General features: G+C 35.5%; 1 protein-coding gene across 7 annotated transcripts in view; it reads right to left on the reverse strand.

The window, feature by feature from the left end:
• SUCO (SUN domain containing ossification factor) overlaps positions 1-26,754 on the reverse strand; it is a 52,538-nt gene that overhangs the window by 4,217 nt on the left and 21,567 nt on the right. For 3 of the 7 annotated variants that reach the window (XM_059673632.1, XM_059673631.1, XM_059673630.1), the window contains exons 10-22: positions 26,603-26,710; positions 25,091-25,196; positions 22,983-23,003; positions 22,724-22,779; positions 21,913-22,004; positions 20,571-20,636; positions 14,581-14,649; positions 13,731-13,821; positions 9,804-10,967; positions 7,132-7,219; positions 6,517-6,621; positions 4,680-4,834; positions 4,323-4,414 (exon numbers count right to left, since the gene is read on the reverse strand). In XM_059673632.1, the coding sequence (XP_059529615.1) occupies positions 4,323-4,414; positions 4,680-4,834; positions 6,517-6,621; positions 7,132-7,219; positions 9,804-10,967; positions 13,731-13,821; positions 14,581-14,649; positions 20,571-20,636; positions 21,913-22,004; positions 22,724-22,779; positions 22,983-23,003; positions 25,091-25,196; positions 26,603-26,710 (2,213 nt within the window). Of the gene's footprint in view, positions 1-3,974; positions 4,066-4,322; positions 4,415-4,679; positions 4,835-6,516; positions 6,622-7,131; positions 7,220-9,803; positions 10,968-13,730; positions 13,822-14,580; positions 14,650-20,570; positions 20,637-21,912; positions 22,005-22,723; positions 22,780-22,982; positions 23,004-25,090; positions 25,197-26,602; positions 26,711-26,754 lie in introns of those variants that run through there. The other 4 variants (XR_009449794.1, XM_059673633.1, XM_059673634.1 and 1 more) reach the window with 4 other exon arrangements.

Here is a 26,754-nt window from a genome sequence, read left to right on the forward strand (position 1 = left end):
TAATCAAAACTATGAACTCCAAAACCTAAAAACAGCCTGAACATGCAATATAAATGACCAAAGTGTAATGAGTGATCACTCTGGCATGGTGAGTAAATTGGAAATACTAGTTTTAGGTTTCTAAAATTTCATTACTTCAAGCACATTCAGGACAGCCCTATGCTACCCACGTGGACACGATAAACACATATACACAAGAGGGGCTATGAGATTTTAGTCCCTTTGAGACAATTAAGAGTAAAGGATCTGTGGTATGACAGAGGCAGAAATTTGTAAGGAGAAAATTCACTAAGAAACTTCAGATGCCAGAAATTTATTAATAACATGATTCAACCAATTATATTTTTACATTATGTCCTAGAAGTTTATTGAGAAAGTCATCAAATATATAAAAAAATCTAACCATTCCTCAAACAGTCATTTCTATCAGCTTACTATTCTCACTCAAATTGTTTTTTCAAAAAACATTATGTCTACTTTTGGAGTGGGTGTTAGTGTTATTCAGAACAACCTCTCCAATGAAAGCAACTAAATATGATGGATTTTTTAATCACTAAAAGCATTCAAAAGCTGCCAAGATAAGGGAGCAATCCCCAGATCAAAATCAAAGGAAAAGTAGGAATCCAAAAAGTCAAGCGGACCACAAAAGTCATTTTTGTCCAGAGAGCATATGCCAATGCAAGAATATGCAGACTTGAGTTTTGGTGGCAGCATAAGGGAATACGTCAAAAATCAAACCCCAGGGCCCACTCAAAGCAGCAGTTTGTAACATCCCCTCTGACTCCCCAACGATAAGCTGGGACTCCAAACGACTAGACCCTCAGGGAAAGAATGAACCCATAGAGTGACTGTCCAAATCCCCATCACCTGGTGGTCCAACAAGGCTCGAGCCATGAGTGTAAAGTTTTCCTGAATGTAAAGCAAACACAAATTCTCCTACATATTAGCACTCAGACTGTCCCTATAAATAACTTTTCAAAGAGAAGGATTAACACACGGATAACCACGCACACAAACCTAAAAAGCACCTGAGCAAGAGTCTGCAAAGACAACTAACGAATAGATTTTTAAAATTTGAAGATATTAGAATGATCAAACATAGACTATAAATAGTTACACTTATTATATATTTAAATAAAAAAACAAGTTTAAAAACATCTTCAAGAAACATAAAACAAAAGGACCTAGATGTTTAAAAAATACTAAAAGAACTCCTAGAAATGGAAAATAACTGATATTTAAAAGTCAATGGATGAATTTAATAGTGGACTATAAACAGGTATGGCCTGGAAAACAGATCAGAAGAAATCATCCAAAATATAGCACACAAAAAAGAAAAAAGATGGGAGATAAGAGGAGTTTAGGAGACAAAGGGGATACAGAGGGAAGGACTAACACATTTAATGAAATGGAGATTCTAAAATAAGGCAGAGGTAGTATTGGGGGGCGGGGGGGGGGGTAGCTAAGAATTTCCCAGTATGATAAAAAGATATCAATTCAGAGATTCAAAATGCCCAACAAATTTAAAGAGGAATTTAAAAAAGATATGCCTGTTTTCCCAGAAAATCCAAAATAACCTGGCATAAAGACAGACAAATAGACCAATGGGATTTTTTAAAAGCCCAGAAATAAACCCTCACACATATGGTCAAATAATCTTCAACAAAGGTGACAAGGCTACTCACCACGGAAAGGAAAGTCTCTTTAATAAATGGTGCTGAAAAAACTGGATATCTATATGCAAAAAACTGAACTTGGACCCTTACCTCACAACCTCACACCTTATTAACTCAAAATGAAGACCTAAACATATGACCTAAAACTATGACATTTCTAAAAGAAAATGACATTGGACTTGGCAATAATTTAATGTTTTTATTGCTTTTTTTAGAGAGAGGAAGTGAGAGGGAGAGAGAGAAACATTAATCGGCTGCCTCCTGCAGTGACCTCTTGGTACATAGGATGACACTCAACCAACTGAGCCACACTGGCAAGGGAGGCAATGATTTCTTGAATATATGACATCTAAAGTACAGGCAGCAAAACCAAAAATAGACAAAGGGACTATGTCAAACGTAAACACTTTTGTCTATCAGGAACACAATCAAAACAGATTCAAAAGTCAACTTACACATGGCCAGCCAGCATGGCTCAGTGGTTGAGCATCGACCTATGAACCAGGAGGTCATGGTTCGATTCCCAGTCAGGGCACATGCCTGGGTTGCAGGCTTGATTCCAGTGTGGGACGTGCAGGAGGCAATAAATGATTCTCTCTCATCATAGATGTTTCTATCTCTCTCTCCCTCTCCCTTCCTCTCTGCAATCAATAAAAATATTTTTTAAAAAAGAAAAATGTCTACTTATGGCCCTGGCCAGGTGGCTCAGTTGGTTGGACATTGTCCTGTACATGACAGGTTTGATTCCTAGTCAGGCACATACTTAGGTTGTGGGTTCAATCCCCAGTGGGGGCAGGTATAGGAGAGGCCATTGATCAATGTTTCTCTCTTACATTCATGTTTCTCTCCCCCTCCCCTTCTTCTCTTTCTAAAAAAATCAATAAAAACATATCCTCAGGTGAGAAATTAAAAAGGCAACCTAAGAAATGTGAGTATTTGCAAATCATATATCCGATAAGGGGTTAATATTCAGAATATATAAAGAACTCCTACAATTAAACAACAAAAAAATAGCCCAATTTAAAAATGGGAAAAGGGTTTGAGTATGATTTATAAATAGTCAACAGGCACATGAAAAGATGCTCACCATTACTCATCATCAGAGAAATGAAATCTAACCAGAGTGAGTTATACTACCTCATACCCATTAGGACAGTTACTATAAAAACAAAACAAAACAAAACAAAACAAAACAGAAGACAAGTGTTGATGAGGATATGAAGAAAACTGAAACCACTACACAATGGTGGTAGGATTGTAAAATGGAAAACAATACAAAGGTTCCTCAAAAAGTAGAACTACCATATGATCCAGCAATCCTACTTCTGGGTATATGTCCAGAAGAACTGAAAGCAAGGTCGTGAAGAGATCTTTGCACACTCAAATTCATACTGACAACATTCACAACAGCCAAGAGTGGAAACAACCCAAATGCCTAATAACAGATGAATAAACACTACGTGGCATATATGTATAATGGAAATATTATTCAGTCTTAAAAATTAAGGAAATCCTGTCACATGCTATGACATGAATGAACCTTGAAGACACTGTGCTAAGTGAAATAAGCCAGTCACAGAGAGACAACTACTATATGATCTCATATACATGAGGTATCTAAAGTAGTTAAGTTCAGAAAAACAGAAAACACAGTGGTGATTACCAGGGGCTGGATGAAGGGGGGGAAAGGGAGCTATATAATGTATGTAGAATTTTAGATTTACAAAATGAAAAAGTTCTGGAGATATTTCAATTAAAATTTTCAGATGCAAGCAGACATATCGGCCAAAAGAAGAAAAAAAGATATAAAAAAAGGAGGGAGGAGGAAGGAGGAAGGAGGAAGGAGAAAGAAAGTTACTAGTCCTAAGTAAACACACATGTAATGGGTTAAGTCTGTAAACCTTTGTGGTAATAGCAAACCAATAAAGCTCAGGAATTATTACTTGAATAATATAATCAATTGAAATAGGCTGCTTGGTTACTAAATCCTAAAGAAAGAGAGAAGCCAATGATTAAGAAAGCACTGCTAACTGAAATACATCATTAGTTTGGTTATTTTAATATTGCTATAAGGATAACTCTCTTAGTAAGCACTAATTAAAGCATTACCTTTAAAAAGTACTAACATAGAAAAACAGCCACTCAGTACACATCTATTCATTGAAATTTAAGCATTCATTGAGTATTAGCCAATGAAAATGAAATGCTATTATAGACTCTGAGCTTTAAAAAAGAAAAAGACCAGATTTTTTTCAGAATTGCCTCATAGTCCTAAACTAGAGGCAAAAGGAGTCCTACCTGTACAAGAAGAGGAAGCAGATAAGCACAGGATGCTATGGGAGCACATTCAGGTTTTCCATATCTGATGAACTGTCTCAAACATCCCTTTCTAAAAAGAAATACTTCTAAACAGGAGCAAGTGCAAAAAAAGCTACCAATGGCTCATTAAACTCAGCCCCTCCCACCCTCTGGGCTTTCAGGAACAGAGATAGATATAAAGTGTGAAAATGATAGGTGGCTTTTGACTATACCCATTATTTGTTGCAGATGGTCTCCAACACAACACTGATGTTATACTTATCCCATGTAAGCTAGATTCATGTTTACATATATATATGTACAAATTACATATCCATAAACACCTACCTTCTTTTCCAGTTAACTGTAGGGACTTGGATCTGATGAGTGGAAATGAAGTTCTCCTTTTCAAATTCATATCATCATAGGAAGAGAAACATCTAACACATTAAGAAAAACCAACAGAGAACACAATGAGTACACTACATGTAATTTACTCTGTAGTTGGGGCTAGATGGAAGCTACTGAGAGCTGTACATACCACATAAGAATAATCTCTAAGGTAACACTCGTTATTGCTAATACATGTAAAAAAAATGTAAGGATCATTCGCTAAGAAATGAACTCAATATCCATTTACCCCAAATTCTCAAAAATATAAAAAGAATAGTAAAAAAAAAAAATGAAATATAATACTGACATTACCTTTTAGGGCTTGGATACTGATTACTTTTAGGAAGTCTTGAACTGTAATCTCCATCAAATTGAGAGGTGTTTCGACAGCGCTGCATACAAAGCATCAATCCCAAGACCACACAAAGAACCAAAGAAGTGATGAGATAGCTCTGCCGATCTGAAACCTGAGATGAGAAGGGAGAATAGTAGTACTTTAAAAATCATACTAGGAAAATCATAGTGGGATTTAAAATTCAAATGACAAATCTAAACATTTTCTTAATTTGCTTCATAATCATAATGCAGGGTCTGCTCTTTGAAACGTACTGCCATGACAATGTTTCTCTTTTTTTCCCCAATTCACTGAAATTTTCTAACCTATGGAAAAGTTTTGAAAGTAGTTTAATGAACATACTTGTGCCTTTCACCAATTGTTAACATTCTGTCACATTTGTTTTGTCTTTCCATTTGCACTATCTCCTCCTTGAGAGAAAAAAATCGTGCTCTTACCTGGTCTTTCCCATCTTATAAAACTGAACCACCAATCGCCTAGTTATCTAAACCAAAAATCTGGGGATCATCAATTCCTTACCCCACACACCCAATCTTTCAGCAAGGCTTGTCTTTCTCCTCTTAAATACATCTTGAATTCAACAACTTCACACTCTTCTCCACATCTAAAATCTTAGTCCAAGCCGACATCCCCTCACCTGGCCACTGCCACAGCCTCCTAAGTTTCCTCCTTTTTCTGCTCTTGCTGTTCCCCAAGAGATAACTCTCCACAGAGCAATAAATGGGGACTTTCTCAAAGTCTTGTCAATGAGATGACCCATGGTCAGTTCTTTAGGTAATACTTGCCAATGACTTGCAATTATTAGAATAAAATTCAAATTTAAATTGCCTACAAAGGCCTACATGACTGGGCTCCTGCAATATCCTGAACTCACTTCTCTCATTCACTCAGTCACACCAACTTTCTTTCTGCACTTAAACAAATCAGTTTCTAACCTAAGTTCTTTACTCTAGTTCGTCTAGTAACAGGTTCGTTCTGACCCCAACCTCTGTTTGACTGCTAACTCCTCTTGAGTAATGCTACCTCCTCAGATAAGCCTCCCAACATCGCTCTGGCTACAGCTGCAACCCTTATCACCGCCACTCCCCACACCCACATCTCACCATTTTTTATGCCACTGTCCTCCCCATGTTTACTATAAGGCCAGGGACTATTCACTGCTGTGTGTCCCAACCTGGGACGGTAAAACTCATACCTCACATGTACTGGTTGCTCAACAAATACTTACTAAATCAATGAAATGTTTCCTTTGTTAAGTAACTCGAGCCTTTTTGAACTGAAAATGAAGTGTGTGTTGCAACTATCAATGGTTTGCAAAAGGCCTAAAAGAATGGTTTTATAACTAACTGTATTATAGGTAAGACCTAAACTATGAAAGCCATGTTTTCCAAAAGATTATGATAATTAATTATTTCCAAAACTTTAAAATGCCACATTCTTATTTTCTGAAAAGTTCTCTATAAATGACAATTTTGTTTGGTGAAAGTTCTTAGATACCATGTTCTTTTTTAAAAAATATATTTTTATTAATTTCAGAGAGGAAGGGAGAGGGAGAGAGAGAGAAACATTAATGATGAGAACCATCGATTGACTGCCTCCTGTATTTCCGCTACTGGGGATCGAGCCAGCAATCCGGGCATGTGCCCTGACCAGAATCGAACCCAGGACCCCTCAGTCCGCAGGCCAATGCTCTATCCACTGAGCCAAACCAGCTAATGCTAGATACCATGTTTTTAACACACCTGCTTTTATGACAACCTCTACATATGCACTGTCTTAAAATACAATAATTACCTCCCGTTTCAATTCTGCTACTGTTGCTGATAAGTTTGATACAAGCTGTGTCATGTTGGTCAGCTGAGCCTGCAGCAACTGGATGGATTCAGTTTGCCGCTGATCCTGTGACAAAAGAAGAAATAAGTATTAATTGCCTTTGCATTTCTCCTGTACGTTAACTATAAGTTCATGTAAAATAATCTGGAAAAACTATTAAGTTCCTCAGTAGGAGGAAAGTATTAATAAGGAAAGCTCCTAATGAATAAATATTATAAGCGCTTTTTAAAAAAATTTAATTTAATTTTTTTCCATCAGCTTTTATCCCCCCATACCCTCTTCCACTTCCACCCAACCCTCCGCACCCCACCGCCCCCACCCCGGCAATCACACTGCACTTCTGCATATACACGCAAACAAATCTTAAAATGTAATATCAATAATGCTCAAGAAAATATTCCCTACAGGAAACGTTAATGCTAATAGCTACATAAACTTTCTAAAATGACATTAACAGGCTTAATCATAAGCTATCGGGGGAAAAAGAAAAGCAAAATTACTTATCCTTCTTACCAGCCAGAGTCTACAAAATGGGAATTATTATAAAAAAGTAAATAAAGCCTGAAGATGACTAACCTGCTCCTCTGCTATTCTTGAAGTATTCTGGAGTTTTATTATTGTTTTATTAAAAGCCTTTTGCATTTCTTCCATTTGTTTTCGGTACCTGTGAATTAAGAATTGATTTAAATTAGCTTTAATTTTTTATTTATTAATTCATTACTAGAAGCACACTTCTAATTTCTGAGACAAATCCATTTTTCTAAAAATGACTTACTGAGGTATGTGCAATACAGGACCACTTTCATAGATAAAATAAGAGGTCACTAGAAGTGTCTGCTAACTTCAGCATCAAGTCTATGTACCTCATGCTATATAGCTGCATATATGGTCAATTAATTTATGAGAAAGGAACCAAGAATATACAATGGGGAAAGGACAGTATTTCTGTAAATTGAGTTTGGAAAATCATACAGCCACATGCAAAAGACTAAAGTTGGACCACTATCTTACACCATACACAAAAATTAACTCAAAATAAATTAAAAACTTGAATGTAAGACCTGAAACCATAAAACTCCTAGAAGAAAAGATAGGCAGTAAGCTCCCTGACATTGGTCTCCGCAATGTTTTTGTTTGACACCAAAACACAGGCAACATAAGCAAAAATGAACAAGTAGGACTATATCAAACTAAAAAGCTTCTGTAAAGCTATTAATAGCTACATAAAGGAAGCCCTCAACAAAATTAAAAGGCAACCTATGGAATGGGAGGGAATATTTGCAAATCATATATCTTATAAGGGGTTAATATCCAAAATATATAAAGAACTCACACAAATCAATAGAAAAACAAACAAACATACAAAACAAACAAACCAAAAAGAACCCTGACAATCTGACTTAAAAATGGGCAGAGAATTTGAATAGACATTCTTCCAAAGAAGTCATACAGATGGCCACACGTACATGAAAAGGTGCTCAATACCCCTAATCATCAGGGAAATACAAATCAAAATCACAGTAAGATTATCGCTTCACACCTGTTAGAATGGTTATCATAAAAAAGACAAAGAAATAATACATATTGGTGAGGATGTGAAAAGTCAGCACACTATTGCTGGGAATGTAAATTGATGCAGTTACCATGAAAAACATTATGGAGGTTCCTCAACAAATTAAAAATAAAACTACAATATGGCCCAGCAATTCCCCCTCTGGGTTATTTTATCCAAAGAAAATGAAAACACTAACTCAAAAAAATATATGCATCCTCCCACCCCCACACAGCATTATTTACAATAGCCAAGATATGGAAGCAACCTTTGTGTATGTCCACTGATGGATAAATGAATAAAAAAATGATACACACACATGAATATGAATATTAATTGTCATAAAAAAGAGAAAATCTAGCCATTTGAGATAACATGGAAGGATCTTGAAGGCATTATGCTGTATGAAATAAGTCAGAGAAAGCCAAATAGTGTATGATCTCACTTACATGTGGGATAACAATACTGGTTAAAAAAAACTGAAGAAAAAAACACACCCAGCTCATAGAGACAGAGAACAGATTAATGGTTGTCCGAAACAGGGGGTAAGGGGTGGGCAAAATGGGTAAAGTGGGACAAAAGGTACACATTTCCAGTTGTAAAATGAGTAAATCATGGGGATGTAATGTACAGCATGGTGACTATAGTTAACACTGTGCTGTATATTTGCTAAGAGCATTGATCTTAAAAGTTCTTATCACAAGAAAAAATAACTTGTAAATGTGGTGATGGATATTAACTAGGCTTATTTTGGTGATCATTTTACAATACAAATATTGAATCATTATGTTGTACACCTGAAACTAATAAAATGTTGTATGTCAATTACCTCAATTTAAAACAAGATTAGTGATTTCTGTGTTTTCCTTTGGGGGCAGGGGGCAAGAGGGGGCAAAAGCAGGTACATGATAAATAAGTGGGCATACATGCACACACACACGCAATGTGCCAATACATTATATGTAGGGATTAGGAATAAAACCTTTTTAGGATACAACGACTACCTTAGTGACATCTCATTGGTAGCATTTTGCTTTAAGAAGAGTAGAAAAGGTAGTGTATCAGAAACTCTGGACACTTAGTTCCTAGGTAGTTACAAAATGATGGAGGAGAAACCCTAAGAACAGGAACACTTAAGGGCTAAAAGAGTAATAAACAAGTTTAAAAACATATGGAGAAATGGGCCTAGGGTCTGGATTATTGCACAGCACACTGGCACACCCCTGGCACATAAGAACATAAATGATTACAACCAGATTCAGGATCCTAGTTGTTGAAAGAGTGCAAAGGTTGCCTCATCATCCAGTTCAGTTCACTCTAGACTTCACTTAAGTTTTTTAATGATATCTAGTCAAGTCCCATTAAGAGCTTTAAGGTCCACAGACTAATTTTTCCCATGATTGATCTGGGAATCAAACAGTAAACATGGCTAAAGTTTAGCAATAGAAGAAATAAGAAACTGATTATAGATAATTCAAATTTAACCTAATAATCAAGGTGTTACATCACTTAGTACTCCTCAGAAAGTAAATCCTTTAAGTCACTGATCAATATCTAAGTAACTTTCTCTCTCCAGCTAAAATGGTGCTTACTAGTATTATATCAGGAGATAATTAAATCCTCTCTAGTCAAGATCACATTTCGATACTTAACTCACTGTGCAAAGTGGATTATGCTAATTCATAATAAAGCTTACCTTTGGCTAAGCTCCTCCAGATAGCGACCACTGAGAGACATGTTAACTTCTAAGGCTTTAATACGATTATTAAGTCTCATGAATACCGACTCCTTTTGGTTTGACCCATGCACAAGATTTCCATTAGCATATCCTAGATCTGTAGAATTTTGCAATTCAGCATAAAAATCTGTAGCTGTCCTCTGTAACCCTCTTAAAAGGGCATCTTCTGGAGACTGTTCTTCCTCTTTCACTTCAGGTAAGGAAGAAGATTCCACAATAGGAGTCAACATTTGCTTTGGTGTATCAGCTATGTTCATTTTGGCTTCCCCATCTTCACTGTCTGGCACGGCAGCTGTGTTTATCGGTGGCACTACTGTTTCAGATAGCTTTGTAATAATTTGCATGGAGTTTATGTCTTCTTTTACAGTCCTATCTATTACTTCACTATGTTTAGTTTCATAGATCATCACAGTTGGCTTCTCTATAGAACTAAAACTCTCTGACTTCTTTTCTATTGCATTATCAACCTCAGCAGAACTCTCCTGGGGAATCACTTGTGATGGTGTGTGTCCTGCTTCATATTTAATAGGCTCAGAGACTTCTATTTTAGATAATGAATTGATTTCTGGAGTAACATCTAAGTGAAGAGACTGAGAAAGAGTTTGAGGATGGCTCGGTTCAAGTTCAATTACATCTACAGTGTGATTAATCAAATCACCTTGGTGCGTACTACTTAAGTCACCTAGAACAACAGTTTCAGCTTCCTTTTCCTTATTCTTACTGTCCAGTTCTCCACCTGGAGGCTGCAATACTGAAACATCTACTGATTCTGCAGGGAGTGGTAATGATGGTTGAGCTGACACAAGATCATCTTTTCCTTCACTCACAGCAGTTCTGCTGCGCTGCCGATAAAGAGCAACTCTAAGTGAGCACCATTTATATGTGTATTCTGAAAAACTAGAAATGCAACAAATTGTAGTCAGTTCACTGCAAAATATTTGTGTCTCTGCTTCAAACCAGGGTGATGATTCCTCCTCCTGTTCTCCGCTACCCAGAAGGGTCACTGTAGATGGACTTGCCTCCTCTTCGTCCTCTTGAACTAGCTGTACAATGGGGCTCTCTTTTGGAGTATCTGGTGATGATGGCTCTGTGTCATGTCTCTGTTCTTCAGTGTTTATAAACCTAGAAATAGATATAATTATAAATCACTTTAATTAGAAATCTAAAGTTAAAATTCTGTGTAAGGAAAATGTATCATACGTAGGATAAAAGGAAGGCTAGAAATACAGATGGAATTCAATTTTTCTTTTGGATGACTTTTTCCCTGTCAAATAATTTTCATTATAAAAACAAATTATTATTCAGAAATGGTAAAAGAAAGACCATTTATCAAGTGACCAGATAGATGACTCAAATCACCGTATTTTCTGTGGATGGTTTGAGGAATTCCAATGTGGCACTATACACATGCACAGTTATTTGCTTTAGGGAAAAGAAACATATCCCCCACTTCCCCAAAATAATCTTAATACCACCTGGCTAATGTTTTGTTATGTAAAACCAAATACTTAACCACTTTGGTAAAAATCCTAGCTGATAATAAACTAGTAGTGCCACTAACTCAATCCTATCCTTGAGCTCTGGAGTATGTGTGTAGGGCAGGGGAGAATGAGGGATAAGGCTAGTGGACACAGTGTTGTAAATTATAATGTTTGTGGTTTTTTCCAAGATAAAGAGAATACATTTCTGGGCGAGGCCCATATTGCACAAAAGATGCAATCTGAAAAAATAAACTAATTTGAATAAAAAAGAAAAAAAACCTGCACATACGAATTTTCCTCCTCTAAAAAATTACTAAAAATGCCAGGAAATGTCTTCGAATAAAGACTCATATCACAATAGCAAAGATAGGTATAAAATAATATCTAAAAGCTATACTTTTATTTTGACAGTAAAACAGTAAATAGACCAGAACTAAACCATACATAGGCTCTGCTTCTCTAAATAGACGATATAGATACTAGATACACTAATAACATTTCTTACACATGCAGGTGGTATATCATTTATTATCTACCAAAGAAATTATGACAGTAAAATAGGACAACGTCTGAAGAAGGAGGGGGAGAAAAATTAAATGGAATTAATTTGGTAAAAATTAAGTTATATATACCATCTATGTACACCCTATTCAGAGCTTTACTTAAAACTTGGGAAAAGAAAAGTCATCTTTTCATAATAACTTTAATCATGACACCCTATCATGGATTCTTTTTATTTTCATTATTTTCTCCAGATTATTGTCACACAATCATAAAAAAAATTAAGACAACATACATGAAGAAAACTTAAGTAAAGAAATAAAACAATTATGCAAAAATATGTATTTAAAAACCAAACTCTAATATATGTCACAGTAGTCTGATCTTCCAACAAATACTCCTGTATATATGGGGGTGAGCATGTATGAATATGTGTGGGTATGTACATATGTAAAATGAAATTAGTTTCATTTAGTTTTGAAAAATAAGACATACTATGTTTTTTTAAATGAAAAAGACTAGTTACAAAATCAAGACTAGCAATCACAACTCTACATAATTAGAAACACCAAGAATGTCTCTATCCCAAATAGATTTCTTAGGAACTTCTAGGAATGACACATAATATGGTATTTTCTTTAAATATCTCTAGTCCCTTTCAGAGTTAACACAGGGTACTACCTGGTTTGGCTCAGTGGATAGAGTGTCAGACTGTGGAATAAAGGGTCCCGAGGTTGATTCCAGTAAAGGGCAAGTACTTTGGTTGCAGGCTCCTCCCAGGCCCGGGCCCTGGTTGGGACCCATGCAGGAGGCAACCAATTGATGTGTTTCTCTCTTTGTCTTTCCCTCTCTCTAAAAATCAATGGGAAAATATCCTGTGTAAGGATTTTTTTTTTTTAAATTAACACAGGAAGATAAAAATTTGTCACATGCCCTTCAGAGCACGAAAATATCATTTTTGAACTATACAGTACTTAGGAATTACAGCTCCAAGCATACCCACTGCCTGCGTCATTACATATATACCTTGAACTGTTTCATGTTCAAATATCTTATACTTTTAAATAGAGTATCTCTGGGGGGGAAAAGGGGCCTTTCAAAGTTTTACAGGGAGTATATCCAATGAAATATATATAAATTAAATTTATGACAACTACACCCAATTAACCAAGTCATTATGAGCTTATCTCATAATAGATAAGAAGTAGAGATGCCAAACACTTTAATCATCTCTGTTAAAAAAAAAAAAAAAAAAAGACCCAAAAATAAGTAAGTAAAGAGAATATTTTATATGTTACATACATACATGTTAATTACATACATCACTGCCCAAAGTGCCCCACTGCAACCTGGAAAAGACCTATATCATTCAATTTGAGAAAGTGAACACTGTAAGTTTGCTGAGTGACAAACACATATTAGGAGTCACTGCTCTGCGTATTTCAGGTACCCTTCATAGTTTTCTAGACATAGCACAGATATTTAATCAATAATTTTAAATTTGAACTTAATAAAAACAGGCCTTTGAAATTTATCTTCAAACTGATGTTGGAGAGTTATGTCAATTATTTGCAATAAGGAAAAAATTCGGTATTGTGAATAATAAAAGTAATACATAATACCAAAACAACAAATAGTTGGTCTGGAGTAAAGTGTATTCCTAGTACCCAAAAGCAACTCAAAGATGTTTTAAGTGGCTGTAGCATGTCTGCCCCAGGATTTGAAGGTTTCTATAGATAATGATCATTTCACTCACAAATCACAAGTACTTTTTATATACTAATAGACTTGGAAGCCACCGCTACAGTCCTCCGCTCTACCAACTGAGCTATCGAAGGAAGCTCTATACTAATAGACTTGGTTCTCCATTTTAAGAGAACTCAAATATCACGATGTAACTTACTCAGGTGAAGGAACAGGAGCTGAAACAGGAGCTGATTCAGGCATTTTGGGTGCAGCTGCAGCAGTGGCATTCTCAGATATACTTTTATTTCCTATTGTAAGAAAGATGCCCATGTTGAGTTTAATTTTTAAAAGCTATACCAAGAAAATATTTCACTATAACAAATAAAGATCTTTAATTTCTCGGGATAGAAGAAAAAAGTCAAATAGGATTGCTACTGCAGACTATTTTCATCCATGTTCTTTTAGAAAGAAATGATTGTACAAGGTCACAACCACAAATAATGTGTATTCTTTCTCAGCTTCTCAGGTAACTAAAGCAAGTAGGATGAGCAACTTCCGTATGCCTTCTAGACACCTGAAAGAGTTTCTAAAGAGAATGAAAAGAAATAAATGGGTCGTTTTAAGTTTGTACTTAAACTAAGTTGTTGTTTTTAAACGGCAAGATTACTTCTCCTTGTTAATAACACTCTTATTTGGCATTCTGTAAGGGAGAGGGGAGATTGCTTTCTAAATTGAGTAGCTATTTGCTAAATAAAGCATACGTGAAGTACCATTAGGGCACCAAAACCTCAGGAAAGAGATAAGATCATTTTACTTCTATAGTAGGGAAGAGTCAAAAAACAAATTTATGAATTTTATAAAGACAGGATCCTATTATAAAAGAGAATTTGTGCAACTGAAATAAACAATGAATAACAGAAGACTGGTAGGTTCCTTTGGATCATTTCTGTATCTCTAAATGAAAAAATCAAAACTACTTGGCTTATTAACTAATTTTCTTAACTAGGAATTTTCCCTCAAGTCTCAAGTATCAGATATTTTAAAAGACCCATAAAAGTATTAGGTACCTTCTGTCAGGTCTTCAGTTTTTGCTCCAAGAATATTAGCGGCAATATTCACCATATTTAGAATGGCATCTAAAACAAAATTCAATCAGAAAGAAATACCAATACACCTAAATATTCTCATATGACTTAATATCAGATCATCAAAGAACCATTTATAATGGTCTTTTTGCATTTTTTGGACTAATTACTTTTTTATTCATCTTACTATGTAAGTCCAATATAGGACACAAATTTCAGCCAAAAAGTATAAAGCATAAATCTGAATTGTTATGTTCAGAAGGAATTTAAAAGTTAACTATACTTTAAAAAAAAAGAGAAAAAAAAGAAACTTCCCCAAACTTTTTACCAAAACACTGTCTTCAGCCTTACGAAATTCAAATTTAATTCAACATACAGACAGGGAAGAAATGTCACAACCAAATTCGTATTTTACAGAAAAGCCTGTTTTTCTTTAAGAACGTTCTACAGTTTAAAACAAAAACCAAAAAGCCCAAGGAAACAAGATTTTCCTAAACAGCTGATTATCATAGGTAAAAATAAACAAAAAGATTATTATCCAAAGGGCAACAGATTTTATTTTCAACTATAAACATAAAGTATCTACTGATAATGTGATTAAACCCCAAACTAATACTGCATATAATCCATTTTCTTTGATAACTTTTGACAATGTTTTATGGACAGTAATCACACAAATGCTTTTGTGAACTGGAGGGAATGAGCATAGGCAGATTCAATAAAAGTCATAAAACTGCAAGTGTTGGACATAGAGCAATCTACATATTTGCTAATTCTGCCTGCCTCTTTCCAAAGAGGATGTTTGAATCACGAGTACAGTGGTGCCAACCTTCATATCTATTTAAATAACTGAAGGCATGGGAGGAGCACAAGACAGCAGAACTCAACAAAGAGCTGGCTTCCTTCCATCATATGATGGAACTTCCAGGGACATTAACTTCCATCCCCAATCTAACCTCTGACATGCCACTATAAATTAATTCATCAGTATCAGGTATTTCTCCTATTAAAATACTAAGATCTGGCATGGGCTACATATTAAGCCTCAGCAGTATTTCCATCTTAGTCTCCTTAGGATTCCTAGAGAGATCCACAGGGTTTTCATCACTCTTTCCATGAAAACCACAGATGTGAAGAGTTGGAAAGGATGTAGGAGGAAAAGCTAGCCAAGCAAGAAGGCTGGGAACTGTCACCTGGAGTTGATCCTGTTAAATGTGTGCTTTATGGTAGGAGAAGTAGTGGGACTACTACTTTAGACTTCTTCAAAGTTATAACTAGTAGAACTTTGATCTTTACATAAATATGATTCTACAGTGTGAAAGACAACAAAGCAGGGCTACTGTTTCCAATCATTATTAGTATGACACATGAAAGCTTTGTATTTTCTTTTTGAATATCTAAGATTATATAGGTCAACCTTGTCCATTGGCCTGGCAAACTGATAAACAGAGAAGCAGCCTAAGTTCTGAGGACTAAGGAGATGCCTCAGCATGAGATAAAAACAGGAATGGAAACTCCATATATCCTCACAAACCAAGATGAAGTAGCAATGGAAACTGTTATTTCCTCATAAACCCACTTTTAATGTCAACCAATAGTGCAATAGCAGTATGGGTTCTTCTACTTAGCCTGCTGGCTGCAGCTCAGTCAATGTTGGAATCAAGTCTATGCTCTAGTCCAGGGGTCCTCAAACTTTTTAAACGGGGCCAGTTCACTGTCCCGCAGACCGTTGGAGGGCCGGACTATAGTTAAAAAAAAAACTATGAACAAATTCCTATGCACTCTGCACATATCTTATTTTGAAGTAAAAAAACAAAACAGGAACAAATACAATATTTGTATTTGCATGTGGCCCGCGGGCCGTAGTTTGAGGACCCCTGCTCTAGACCCTTGTGCTTCAAAGAGTGATTCTTACCTCTGATTTCAAATTTTTTGGCATTTATCATCAAAGAACTAGAAGCCAGGTACACGACATTCGTGCACTGGGGGAAGGGGGGGTGTCCCTCAGCCCAGCACTCAGGAGCCTTCAGGGGATGTCCGACTGACGGCTTAGTGGCTCCCGCAACGCTCCCCATGTGGGAATGCACTGACCACCAGGAAACAGCTCTGCATTGAGCATCTGCCATCTGGTGGTCAGTGTGCGTCATAGCAACCAGTCGTTCTGCCGTTTGGTCAGTTTGCATATTACCCTTTTATTATTTTATTATTTATTACAATTTAAGAAAAGAACATGTCTATTAATCTATACAAAGAAAGTAGCTTTAGAGCATATTTTAAGCTAAATTTTAATGCTAGCACATACAGTAAAGAAGATTTATACTATCCATCACTTTAAAATATTATTTATCATCATTTCAGGGGCCACTTAACAGAAGCAAAATTTAGCAAATTTATACTTTCTCAACCCAGCTAACCTACAAGAACTGGTTTTGCTATGTTCAGAGAACACTGCCAAATGTAGTCTTTTTATTTTTTGCTTTCAAGAGAAAGCAGCTTTGTGAATATTCTACCCTGACCCTTCTCAATCTGGACCTAAACACATGACAGCCTGCCATGATGGTCATGAGGTGACTAAAAAGCCTTCAGTATAGGCAAAGGTAATAATCTAAAAGATAGTGCCAAGTAAGATACCTCTCCCTAATTTCTCCTGGATTAGCTAACCCCCTTATCTTTGAGTCGGGCAACTATTCATCCCATATCTTCCCTTTAAGAATTAAATCCTCCTAGGAACCAAATGTCAGTATGTTGTACTCAGTGTCCAGCACAGCAACTGCTCTTTCTGACACAGAAGACAGACGACCTATGCTACAACAGAACAAGACAAACCAACAAAAAGTCTACTTCTTCCTGTGTGCATTAATCCACCTTTGCAGCGTGCTTCACCCTCTCTTCCTTCTAGAACTTTAAATATATACAATCATAAAAAAATACTTTGGCCGAAACCAGTTTGGCTCAGTGGATAGAGCGTCGGCCTGAGGACTGAGGGGTCCCAGGTTCGATTCCGGTCAAGGGCATGTACCTGGGTTGTGGGCATATCCCCAGTAGGAGATGTGCAGGAGGCAGCTGATCGATGTTTCTCTCTCATCGATGTTTCTAACTCTCTATCTCTCTCCCTTCCTCTCTGTAAAAAATCAATAAAATATATTAAAAAAAATACTTTGACTTTTAAAAAAAACTATACTTTGGCCCTAACCGGTTTGGCTCAGTGGATAGAGCATCGGCCTGCAGACTGAAGGGTCCGGGTTCGATTCCGGTCAAGGACATGTACCTTGGTTGTGGGCACATCCCCAGTGGGAGGTGTGCAGGAGGCAGCTGATCGATGTTTCTAACTCTCTATCCCTCTCCCTTCCTCTCTGTAAAAAAGTCAATAAAATATATTTTTAAAATAAAAATTTTAAAAACAAACAAAAAAAAACAATACTTTGTCTTAAACAAATACACAGAAACCTGGCCTTCAGCAAATCTGCCATTCTAACAAAAGGCAGACCATACTGAGGAGTAAAGGCAGACTTGCAAGAACATCAACAAACAGAGTGGTCTGAAAAATCCACGGGACAACGCACAAAGAGAGCAGAGTGATATGAAAAATTCTTATTGATGTAAAATATGTAAATGTTCTGGTTCAAGAATGTAATCGAAAGAATCAGGTGAAGAATTGCCAGAACTGGCACACACATTCACACAGAGCCAAAAACCCTGTTCTAAGTAATTTCTTTCTTTTCGGCATAAGTAAATTATATCATATCAAGAATTTCTAAATATGCAGGATGCATGCTTTTTGAAAACCAAGTCCCATCAGGAGCAATACACTCTGGTGACATATATTCCCTGTGGCTACTAACAGCTCAATAGCAAAAGGAAAAAGGAGTTTCTATGAAGATTAAAGACACAGAATTGTTTAGGAGATGCTACGTAAATACCAGCAATAAATTAGGTTCAAAATCGGCCAATTGAGCTAATTTAGAATGTGGTGATGATTGTAGTCAAACTTGAACATTCCAGTGTCAGAGACTAGCTCTTTGACCTGATTCCTCACTGTTATTTATTCCTTAAAGTTACACCATCTTGGAGGCGGTACTTAGCTCAGACGCAAAAACAGTCCCAGACTCTTCAGAGAAAACTAGGACACAGGCATAGAAGGCAGCAGTGTTAGGTCACACCTACCAGCCTTATGATAATTCAGCTCCCACTGCCTCTCTCGTTCTGGAACTTCAAGAGATGGAGATCTTTTAAAACCCCTTTTCTAGGCTCAGCTGACATCCTCTCACCCATCTAGTCTCACTATACAAATTCTGCCAACACCTAGAACACTGGAAGATAAATGGACTGCCCTTCAAGAGCCATAAAAAGAAAAATAAATGATGTGTTAACAGGAAATACACCTTCAAAGAGAAAAATCCAAAAAGTAGGATCTAAAACAGATTCTATATCTAATTAATTAACCCAATACACTGGTAAGGGTAGTAACTACAAATAGGGAAATACCCCTACTAAACTATAACTAGGTTTTAGTGGTATCTATGCGTTAATCCTGTATGAAGATAGAAAAAGAAACCAAGAATATCAATGAGTTTTTCTTTATCTAAAATTACAGTTAAGGCATTATTTCCCTAAGAGGCTTCCTCCTTTCCAGTAATCTTCAAAAAAATTAGAGATCTTTTATCTGGGACTATTTTCTGACTCTATAAAATAATGATGCTTCCTCACAGCTAATTCAGCAACACTGAACTATGAAGAGTATTACATAACATAGAATTTTTAAATACTTATGTAAGGACATCAAAATTATTATTAATAACCAGGTAGGCAAAACAGCATCACGTACACCAAAAAGGTTGCGGGTCTGATCCTCCGTCAGGGCACATATGGGAGGCAACTGATCAATAGTTCTCTCTCACATCAATGTTTACCACTCTCTCTCCCCCTTTCTTTCTCTCTAAATATCAATAGCATATCCTTGGGTGAGGACTAAAATAAAAATCCACCCAAGTCTAGAGGAAGACAGGAAAAAGAAAATAAAAGAGAAAGAGAAATGACTCAACTCCACATACTGTGTCTTAGGTACATATGCTTAGTATATGTACTATGGGTAAGTATCTTAAAGAGCTATAGTCAATGGGCTGTAAAACTGGGACTCAAGCAATTTAACTCACTAGAAACAACAAGGAAAAAGCACAAGCAGTTAACCTATTTTACTAAGATCTTCTACTAAATTAATCTCCAAATAAAAAGGAAGCTTCTTCTAGTACTTTTACATTCTTCAGGAAAAATAACAAACATTAAACTATACCTACCCACATTCTAACAGTAAAAAAAAGTGTCAGTCAGTAACAGTTTTTTTCCAGAAGTCTCCTTAGCTAGCCTACCATTAGGTTCACATAGTAGGTTGGAATGACAAGAACAAAACCACTAATCATAGGCACTGTCTCTTTAGTTTACAAAGAGTGTATAATATTACTATTACTGTTACTCCTTGAGAATCATTATTATGGAACAGCCTTTATATTTAAATAGGAAACTAATCATATCCAGAGGTGAAAGAATCCTCACTTGGTAGGATTTCACTGATGGGTAACGACCTCTGAAATTACAGTTCAAATTCCTTTCCCATCCATTATGGTTACCCAGCTGCTCCTACTCATATGGTCTGGGACCTCTTTAAAAGTCTGTCCCTAAGTGAATTCATACTCCTTTCCTCGCTGTAAGGAATTTGCCTAATATTATGAACACTTAATTAAGAGTAGAACTAACTTATGCTTGTGTTTTTACCTCTCCTCTTTCTTTTCATCCATCCTTTCAATTTTATTTCCATAGAAATATCTTTCAAAAATCAGTATCTAAATTCAACTCAAAGTTGAACATTTGGAGGATGAGCTTCCTAAACTACACCACAACAAAATGACCACACATGTCAGGGAGAAAAAGTTGAGAAACACTTTAACAGTGACTGGGAAAACCCCCAACATACTTACTTGTAGCGGAACCAAGAAGGTTTTTTGAGGCTTTATCCTCCCCAGTATTATAATCCAATGGATAATCTGTTTAAAGAGACAATGAAGGTACTTACACTGAGAACTATCTCCATAACATGTTTGAAAGCTCAGATTATGTCAAAGTCAGCTGACATTTAAAACAAAATTTATAATAAATATTCATTATACATCTAAAATATGTTGACAAAAAGAAAATGAGATTCAGAAGTCACTTATCCACTAGATATAAACCAAGGAAAGTAATTCTACTGATAAACAAAATTTTAATCAGCAATTATAAGACTTTTATTCAGGTTTTTAATGTACTTTACAAACCCCTCGCAATGTCTTCATTTCATTTATAGAAAAACTGAAGGGAAAATTTAAATTGTTCAGATTATGGTTTAGGAGATCTTAAAACTAGGTAGGAATTGATAAAGTAGAAATGGAGAGTGTCATAAACCCTCCTAATCCTTCAGGCTCACAGGCGTTTTGCAAAGTCTCAGGCTTCAATGTGCTTGCTTTTGGCTCCAAAGCAAATCAAAGGAATTAATACTCAATTCTACTATTTCAGTTATCTTATGAGTTTAATAGGTTTTGGGCCTGGCATAGACAAAGAATTGTAATTTACAGCACAGATATTATGGAAGGGAGCTCCAATTACAAATACTGATTGGAAGACAACTCAAGTTACAAAGTAGAAAATCATTTTAGAAAATAGGTTTAAGAAAAAATTAGTTAAGGTTGAAAACAACAAACCTAAAGTATAAAGATAACCATCATATTAATTTTTTAAACTGATCTATAGTTACCCATTACTATACAATTTAAAAAAGAAAAAATCTATAATAATAAAAGCATAATATGCTAATTAGACCGGACAGCCAAACGACCTTCTGGATGAAGCCACAACAGGGGCCGAGGCAGAGGTGGTTAGGGGTGATCAGGCAGGCAGGCAAGCAGTTAGGGGCAATCAGGCAGGTAGGCAGAGTGGTTAGAGGGATAATGCAGGCAAGCGAGTGGTTAGGGATGATCAGGCAGGCAGGCAAGTGGTTAGGGGTGATCAGACAGGCAGACGAGTGATTACGGGCAATGAGGTAGGCAGGCAGAGTGGTTAGGGGCGATGAGGCAGGCAGGTAAGCAGTTAAGGGCGATGAGGTAGGCAGGCAGAGTGGTTATGGGCAATCAGACAGGCCAGCGGTTAGGAGCCAGTGGTCCCGGATTGCAAGAGGGTGCAGGTCGGGCTGAGGGAGGACGCCCACCCCAACCCCCACCCGCCCCCCCCCCCCCCGCCATCAATTTCATGCACCGGGCCTCTAGTATATACATAATACTCACTTACCATACTCCTCATCAAATAATTCTTGCCGTTCTGACTGATACTGGGAATCAGCAATTTCTTCATATTCTTCCACCATGCTAGTGCCAAATACCCTATTTAACAACAACTTCATTAAAGATTCTCAAAACAAAACAGAGTTAAGAGTCATCTCTTCACAAAAAATGATGAAATATATTAACTTTGGTCATGTTTTGAGGACCATTAGCTTTTGGACTTCAAAATGACAGCTCCTGCCCTGGCTGGTTTGGCTCAGTGGGTAGAGCGTCGGCCTGCAGACTGAGGGGTCCCAGGTTCGATTCTGGTCAAGGGCACATGCCCAGGTTGCAGGCTCAATCCCCAGTGGGGGCATGCAGGAGGCAGCTGATCAATGATTCTCATCATTGATGTTTCTCTCTCTCTCTCCCTCTTCCTTCCTCTCTGAAATCAATAAAAAATATATATATTAAAAAAAAAAAGACTGCTCCTTACACTGCAGTCAGCCACTGTTAATGTAAAATTAATCTATTTAAGGCATTTACAAATATAATGACCAAGTTCTGATAGTAGTCTAAAATGTCTCCTGCATTACTGTGATAGCAAAATAGCAAGTAAACTAAACCCAACACATAAAATGATAGTTATTTTTACTTAACAGAGGAAATTTTGACATTTTCTTAAAATGTATTCAAGAGCAAAAAAGGTTTAGGAGCTTATATTTCCATGGTATTAACTTCACATAATAGAAAATTACTTCTTCACTTTAAACATACTGGGATTTTTGTGTATCACTTTATTTATAAACCACTCAGAAATGTATTTTGTTCTGTGTTACCTTATAAGGCTTAATGGACAAAAGTGCTCTGATCCAAAATGGGACACCAACTCCACCTAAGAATAAAAGCATATGAAATGGGAAATTAACACCGTGTTCTGAGATTATCCAACAATGTACTCAGATTTTCATTTATAACATTTCTAAAAATAAAGTTCTCATTTCCCCAAAATCAGTACTTGTAAAGGTTTGTGTTTTTTGCCATGCAGTAGTATGCCATGCCCTATTATCCAATATTGCAAAAGAGAAGGTTGCTAACCTTTATGTACTTGATGAACATCTGAAGCAAGAGAAAGGAAAAGAAAAAGAAATCAGTTCCAAAGTCTGGATTACATGCCATAAGCAACATTTAATATTTGTAAATTTTATTGCACAAAGTACAGAAAGCAATGTACTTTGATGGATAAAATTGTAGTACCCTTAATTCTTTACAGAAATCAAAGCAATGATTTAAATTTTTATCATCACAACTAGAAAGTACAATCTCACTGTGATTAAATAAATTAACTTTAAGTCTATTAAGTTAACCTAAAATTCATTGCTGCTGTTTTATTTCTCAGGTAAGAAAGTTTTCTAAAAGTAAAACGTCTCTAGAAACAACCTGTGGCTTATATTACTTTAAATATTGTTATGTATCATATATATACCTACATATGAATTTATATACTAAGACATATGTTGATATACATATGTACATACTGAAAAAAATGATTAACTAGCATAAAATGAAATATTATTTTACAATATTGTACATAAATTGTTTTAGGGGAAGCATGAATTTTTGGTATACTCTGATAACGCAGGCATTAACTTTAAGCACTAGAAGATATACAGATCAACCCACTTTAAAAATATAAGACACTAAAGAGCACTTTGTAGATTTGGGTTTAGTTCTTTTGGGATATGAAAAATCAAGGTAAATTTAATGACATTTAAAGTTTTTTGGTTTTAGACATAATTCTACTAAAAAGGACTTTTTAGAAAACTAATTGTCAAAATGCTCTATCGTCTCCCACCATCAAAGAGACGAGGTAGGGAGATTTTTCTGTCATATTTTTATGCTACAAGAAAATGCTGTTTCATTATTAACAAAGTAGACGGTATAAAAGAGGATCCTCAGAATTATTTCATAACATGTGAACTGTATGAATTATAAAATTAAATACAACTGTATCACCTGCCAAATAATTGTCAATGCTTTCCCTCATCACAGTGTAGAAACTGTGCTAATATAAAAAGGCCATTAAACCATTATTTCAGTATTCATTTTAAAAGGAACTGAAAATGTACCTTCATTTTTCTGAGAATAACAGCTATTTTAAAAATAGAATTTAGCATGTTTGTACTGAGAGTAAGAATACTACAAGTTTACCCACTTATAAAAGCCAATTTAATATATGTTTAACAAGACACAGACAGTAAAATCCCACAAGATAATTAGTAGCTATAAGTTTCCACATTTTAGGAATAAAAGGGAGAAATTAGAGCTGTTGTCATTCCAGAAGGTCATATTATGGACACAATGGTACTTTAAAGTATGGCTATAATTTTAAAGAAAAAAAAGGAAGGAGGAGAAGAGTAGAAAATTCCCATATTTAGTATAAATCAGTGATAGCGAACCTTTTGAGCTCGGCATGTCAGCATTTTGAAAAACCCTAACTTAACTCTGGTGCCATGTCACATATAGAAATTTTTTGATATTTGCAACCATAGTAAAACAAAGATTTATATTTTTGATATTTATTTTATATATTTAAATGCCATTTAACAAAGAAAAATCAACCAAAAAAATGAGTTCGCGTGTCACCTCTGACACGCGTGTCATAGGTTCGCCATCACTGGTCTAAATCAATTCAAGAGTGATAATTCTACTTGACTTATTGGTAGAGAAAGCAGCAGGGATACCGAATAAAAACATTTAAAAGTTGACTTTATTTGGTATTTGGACACAGACTATTTTACTTGAACATAAAAGGCAACATCTATAACAACAAATAACTGGATAGTAAAGTTGAAATGGCTCAAAAATCAGATTCTAATAAGAAGTCAGACCTGCTTTAAAGACTTCAGTGACTAACAGATATAGGTTTTGAAATGAGAAATATGGTATTATGAAGATGAGCTTTTATATAAAGACTCCCACAAATATAAAAAAACTGGCCTAGGTTTCCAGTAACACCAAAGGGAATATATTACTTTTGTCTCAGAAAATAATATATCCAAGTAAAATTTTTTTAATTAAATGTTATACTTCTGTAAATTTCCACTTAATTTTTCTAATTTCTAAGCAGGTGTAGTGAGGTTATAAAGTATGAGTAACAGGTGTGTTTTCATTCTGGAACACTGTCTCATATGTGTAAACATTACCTTCACATATTTTGCATACATCTGTTCATCTAAAGGGAAACTCTGGACATTCCTCTCATCTCTACCATGGAAAGTCCCTAGTTTAATCCACTTATTTGTGGGATACCTAGAAAATAGAAATATTCTTGTAAAAAAATCATGAAACACATATTGAGAGGTCCCATCACATCTTCAAAACATATCATTAATACTTTTTTCCGCTCCAGGTGAACACAGTGACTTAACGTAGTTTAAATGTGAGTTAAATATTGAGTGGAATACATACATTTTCTTTTCCAACTAAAACTCTGACAGGTTCCTTTTTAGGGAGAAAGAACGTTTTGAAAAAATCACACCATTATCAAATAGAAGGGAAGACAAGAAGATGAAAATGGGATTAGGATTGCGCTTCTTGAGAGGGCTTTCAAGTAAACTGGAGGTTGTAAAGCAGGAAGTTGCCAGATTGTTGTGGAAGAAGGAGGTGCTACTCTTCCTGTGCTGACCAGTGCATGATGAAATAAAGTATAAATAAAAATACTGATGGACAGGGAAACAGAAGAGACCCTTTAAAATCACATTTGCATTTCACAATTCAAACATAGCTATACAATCTTGAAAAGGAAATCTAATATAAAAAACCTAAAATTATTATTTATTATAGCATGTGCTCTATTATCACAAAAACACAACACACACACTGTCAGAGCTGATATGGCCATTTGACATTATAAATATTTAGAGCTTAGAGAAAAGTGATCTGAGCAAGATTAGTGGAGGAAAAAATGGATGGAATTCTCAGAGGTTTTGAAGATTAATTTTCAAAATATTTAATGCTCAGTGTGGGGTGGGGAAGAAATGCCATGGAAAACCCTTCATGATCAATAATAGAAGGATGGTTAAATAAATAACAGCATCCTACATGGCACACTGTTGGCACTCAAAAAGTATTTATAGAATGAATAAACTCTTCCATTGGGGAGAAAATATTAAGTACTCATTTAAAATAATCTGTTTAAAAGACAAAAGAATATTCTCAGGATGTAAGCAGTAAAAACTGAATTTACTTGTAGGATTAGTAAATAAATATATAGAAAAGATGAAGGAATATGTAACATGTTAATAATAGTTATCTTTGGTTGACAGAATTGTGGCTCTTTACTGAATTCCTTACAAAGTATGCTTAATATTTCTTTTATCATCACACACACCAACAAAAAAGTTTCAAAATATACTTTAACAAAAATATACCTCATTTATATAAATTCATGATATAAATTACTCATTTTTTTAAGAACATTCAAAAGAACTCATCTTAGAAGGCAATTAATATATTGTTGTTAGAAGCACTAGATGAGTTAATAAAAGTAAACTACTTAACAAGTGCCTACACTACAGTAGTATTATTACTGGTCCTATAAATTAATACATTAATATAAAACATAAAATAATTAATATTTTAAAAAGTGATCCAGTTAAAAAAATTTTATTCTAGAGATCCAGCATAAATGTTATAGAAACCAATTTAGAATTTACCTGTCACTGATAGAAACCAGAAAGTCTTTAGGGGTAGAAGAAAATAATTCATAATTTGCAATATCAAACTGCTTTACTTGAATTGGTTCACAAAGTTCAATAACAAACCTTCAAAAAAAAAAAAAAACAAGACAATTTAGATAAACCAATTA

This window comes from Myotis daubentonii, chromosome 18, assembly GCF_963259705.1.
Source record: "Myotis daubentonii chromosome 18, mMyoDau2.1, whole genome shotgun sequence".
NCBI lineage: Eukaryota > Metazoa > Chordata > Mammalia > Chiroptera > Vespertilionidae > Myotis > Myotis daubentonii.